The sequence below is a fragment of the Diplotaxodon limnothrissa genome, linkage group LG12 (genome assembly GCF_057381915.1).
Source record: "Diplotaxodon limnothrissa isolate DT_005_m linkage group LG12, D_limnothrissa_male_GT1.1, whole genome shotgun sequence".
NCBI lineage: Eukaryota > Metazoa > Chordata > Actinopteri > Cichliformes > Cichlidae > Diplotaxodon > Diplotaxodon limnothrissa.
Genome location: NC_140607.1, coordinates 4,040,271 through 4,045,062, shown reverse-complemented (window position 1 = coordinate 4,045,062; position 4,792 = coordinate 4,040,271). Strand labels below are relative to the sequence as shown.

Sequence of the window (4,792 nt, the reverse complement as noted above, 5' to 3'; positions counted from 1 at the left end):
ACAAGTACTTCCAAAACCAGATGCAGGCGGTGTTGACCTTGATCGATCCCCTGAGCATCACGGCCTACAAAGGGGTGGTTTTCTGCCTTTTCTCTCACCCGCATTGTTCTTGCAGGGATGTGTGTGGAATGCGTGGGTGCTGCCTGCCAGGATTTGTCAAACTGACTCCAAGATCCATTTACACTTTGATCCAGGCATACACCTGCAGTCACCAGCACGATACAGAGGACCAGCTCTGCTGCAGCTCATGTATCATCATTATGATCAGAAGACAAAACAACAGCTCCAACGAGTCACTTCACACCATACTTGTCTTAATAAGCTAATACTGTTAGATTGTCTATAGAAAAAAAAAAAAGATATTTGAAAAACCGCATTTGGAAGGTGGAGGACTAGTGGAGGCTTAATCCATTCAACTCCCAACTATCAAGCTTGACTTTACGTGTTTCCATCTAGACTGATCTGTTATCAAGAAGCACAGTTTAAGAATATGTACTAATATCTTAAAGCATGTTGCTTGAAGCCAGTGTCGTTTCTGTCTCTGCTCTCCAAATCTTAAATGCACTTTATCCAACCAAATAGAGACTGGAAGCACTATGGGAGAATGCATAATGAAAGCAGCCTCAGATTTCTTGGTAGTTGGTGAAAAAAAAGCCCCCGCTGGGCTTGCTAATGAGTTTAACTTGAGTGCTCAGCCATTTTCTTCACCCAACAATATTGTGCAAATGGGTATTTGCTACAGAGGCCCTAGTGAATAAGAACACTACACGCTTCCCACATTTCCAATTTGCTGTTATCACACGGAAACATCGACCATCCGTGTCATGCAAAGGGCCAGCTGATTTTCTGAGACTGCCTCATCCATGACCTGTGCAAGTGTTACATTTTATTTTATTTTCCCATTAGAAATGAAATGACAAAATCCAATTGACTTCAGGCCGACACCAAGCTGCACGACCCCACATGTGATAATAATAATCAAGTAATTTACCCCTAATAAAGAGGTAAACAGCCCTCATTCAAATCTTTGTCATTTTTTACTGTTATAGATATCTCTTTATCTTACTTGTAAAGTAAGATAAAGCTACACACAGGCCCTGGCTCTGGAGGGCAAGATCAATAGCCCAGTAAAGCCAATAGATTTCTCTAAGCCTCCGTGTTGCGCTGGGGTTTTGATTGGTTTGCTTTATGGGTTTAGCTGGGTGAGAAGTAGTAAACTAATAGCTCCAAGCTTCTAAATATTACAAGGAAAGGCAGTGATAAAGATTTTAAGCTCCAGAGTGCAGATTCAGCTGTGGATGGCAGGTGTCCACTCAGCATACCACAGTGTTAACAGTATCTCTCACAGATGGGTGAAAATGACACCATCAGTATCAGTCTATAGCAGGGGTCACCAACACGGTGCCCGCGGGCACCAGGTCGCCCGCAAGGACCACATGAGTCGCCCGCGGGCCTGTTCTAAAAATAGCTCACCATAACAACTTACCAGTAAGCTGCATCTATTTTTATTTTTTCTTGCTATTTTTTTTAATCACAATTGCATTGGCGTTAATTTGTTAGAGATAATATATTAAAAAAATGTTTATTATTAAATATTAGATCATGATCTAATATTTAGTGCTAGCTGGTCTCCACGGAAACAGTTGCCGTGAAGACCAGCAAAGGCAAAGGTGAGGAGATGAGGAAAACATGGCGGAAAAAAGGAAGAAAACATATAATTTTCACAGTGAATGGGAGGAAGAGTTTTTTTTTACCACTGTGAAAGATTCATGCGTGTGTCTCATTTGCGGGGCAACTGTGGCAACGGCAAAGCGGCACAACGTGGAGAGACATTTCCAAACGTGTCACACAAGCTACCATGCTAACTACCCAAAGGGCAGCACACTGCGAGCGGAAAAGGCCCGCGAATTAAAGGCAGGTTTGAGCAAACAGCAGTCTTTTTTCACGAGACCGGTGAAAAACTCTCAAAAAGCAACCGAAGCCTCATTTAGAGCTACACATTTCATGATTAAGAAAAAGAAGGCATTTTTAGACGGGGAGTATTTCAAAGAAGCAATGATGATAATTGCAAAAACTGTGCTTAAAGACGAGAAATATGGAAACGATGTAATCTCCACTCTCTCTGATGTCCAGCTGGGGGCAACTACAATTGTTAGAAGAGTGTCGGCTATGTCCGGGAACTTGGCCGATCAGTTGGATCAGGATCTGGCAAAGTGCAGTTGGTTTAGCATCCAGTGTGACGAGTCCGTCGACAGCAGCAGTACAGCACAGCTGATGGTCTTTATCCGGATGGTATTTGATGGTTTCTCCACAAAAGAAGAACTTCTGACACTACTGCCGCTAAAGACAACAACGAAGGGAGTTGACATCTATAACGCGGTGAAGGAGTTTTTCGCGAAGAAAAAGGTACCGTTGGAAAAGCTGGTATCAGTGACTACCGACGGGGCTCCTGCTATGATCGGCCGACATACGGGATTCATCGCTCACTGTAAAGGTGACACAGAGTTCCCAAACTTCATGCATTACCACTGCATCATTCACCAGCAGGTGTTATGCCCAAACGTGATCGGCTTCGAGCACGTCATGACTCCCGTCGTGAAGATCATAAACAGCATCCGCTCCAGAGCTAAACAGCACAGAACATTCAAGGTGCTATTGGAGGAGCTGTCAGCTGAATATGGTGACCTGCTACTACATACGGAAATCCGATGGCTCAGCAGGGGACGGATTTTGCTTCGTTTTTTGTCACTTTTGGGTGAAATCAAGGAGTTCATGCAATCCAAAGGGGAAGACACATCTCTGCTGGAGGACACTGAGTGGACACTTGACCTTGCGTTTTTAACAGACATTACTGGGAAACTGAACCATTTGAACTGTGAGCTGCAAGGCAAAGGTAAGACTGTTGCTGACATGATAAGTGCTTTAAATGGATTTAAAGCCCAGATGAACATTTTCTCTGTGCATTTACAGAGAAAAAAGGTGCTGCACTTTCCCTCTGTGCAGATGGTGCTGAAAGACAATGCTTCTGCATCTGAGACTTTTGACAAAGTTGCAGAAAAGTACACTCAAGTCATAAACCGACTTGGTCAAGAGTTTGAGAACAGGTTTTGTGACCTTGATCAGCTTGAGCCATGTGTCTCATTTGTTTCCAGCTATGAAGGTTGCCAGCCTGTTTGGTTCAACCTATCTTTGTGAATCAGCCTTTTCTGACATGAACTTCATCAAGAACAAACACAGAACACGCCTCTCCGATGCACATCTGCAAGACTCACTCAGAGTTGCAGTGTCAAGTTATACCCCAGATTACAACACACTGGTGAACAGCATGCAATGCCAGGTTTCCCACTAACAGACAAAGAAAGCCATATTAGATGTTCTCAGTGGCAACATTACAGTGTCATGTCAAAGTTTAATTTAATTATTGAAAAACAAATGTGTTTGTTAAGTGTAACATGTGACAATTTGCTTTAAAATGCTGCCAATTTGGTGAAAAGTTCTGTAAAATTTGAAAGTTGATTTTTTGTATGTTACATACATACAAAAATAATGTATGTAACAGTGCATGATTTGTTAAAATTTGTTAGTGGTAAGTGAAAATGTTGTAGAAGTGATCACTTCAAAATGTAAATACTTGCAGAGATATATAGAAATAAAGCGTTGCATATTGATATTTATGTTTCCTACCTTGTTTCCTAATTGCATTCTTTATAATTATGGTGAAAAATAATTAACATAATTAGTGTCCGTACATAGATGAATATCATTAATTATTAATGATAACACATAATTAAGTTAAACTGAGGAAATTTGTTATTTGAGAAGTGTGTGTCAAACTGGTAGCCCTTCACATTAATCGGTACCCAAGAAGTAGCTCTCACTTTCAAAAAGGTTGGTGACCCCTGGTCTATAGGAAATTATATCCATTCAAATGTGTCCTGTAAGTGATAGATACAAAATATTTTACCACATAGTTTTAAAGTGTTGTCTAACACAGCCACTACTGTGATGCTTTCTACATGGCCCTGGTTTGAAGAAATTATCTTATTGTCGTAGAAATGGTCGTCTCAGTGTATGTAGTAAGTCGACTAGTGCAGCGGTCCCCAACCCCCGGGCAACGGACCGCTACCGCTTGGTGCCGTTTGGTACTGGGCCGTGATAGTTGAGGCTCGGGTGTAAAATTTATGGTTTTCAGGGTTTTTATCGTTATTTTTTAATCGTTTTTATCGTTAACTCTGTTTTCCTTGGTCTTTTCCCGTGTGTTATGAATAAACCTTCTTTTTTTTGGTACCGGTACTGGTTTTATTTTGTTGTATTTATCCGCGACACCTTAAAGGCCGGTCCGTAAAAATATTGTGGGATGTAAACCGGTCCATGGCCCAAAAAAGGTTGGGGGCCGCTGTACTAGTGTAACTCACAATATGTCAAACTGTAACTGTTTAATAAATCCGTTTTACTGTAGAGCCATTTTTAATTATATGGAAAATAGTAAATAAAACACGAAAATAAAACTACAAATACATTTACGAATGAGCTTACATCTCACCTTTATTATAAGTAGTACAGCACATTTTGGATTAGTGTTGATAATACAGACACAGTTTTGGGTATCGGGGTGTTTTTACACCTAATTGTATTCATGGGCTAAATTGATAAAACAATATTTTGTCACAGGTTTAAAATAATTTTTAACTGCATCACCAGTTGTGAACCCGGGAAAAATGCAACACTCTAGTATTCATTCATTCATTTAATGGGCAAAATGGGAAAAAAAAAGGTCTTTAATAAAATGGTA

At 40.7% G+C, this 4,792-nt stretch overlaps 1 protein-coding gene across 1 annotated transcript; it reads left to right on the top strand.

Moving 5' to 3' along the window:
• The first annotated feature begins 2,058 nt into the window (after positions 1-2,058).
• LOC146620692 (general transcription factor II-I repeat domain-containing protein 2-like) lies at positions 2,059-3,035 on the top strand. The gene is made up of 2 exons (XM_085367696.1): positions 2,059-2,893; positions 3,004-3,035. The coding sequence occupies exons 1-2, from the start codon at positions 2,059-2,061 to the stop codon at positions 3,033-3,035; spliced, it is 867 nt and encodes a 288-aa protein (XP_085223822.1).
• The last annotated feature ends 1,757 nt before the right edge of the window (positions 3,036-4,792 follow it).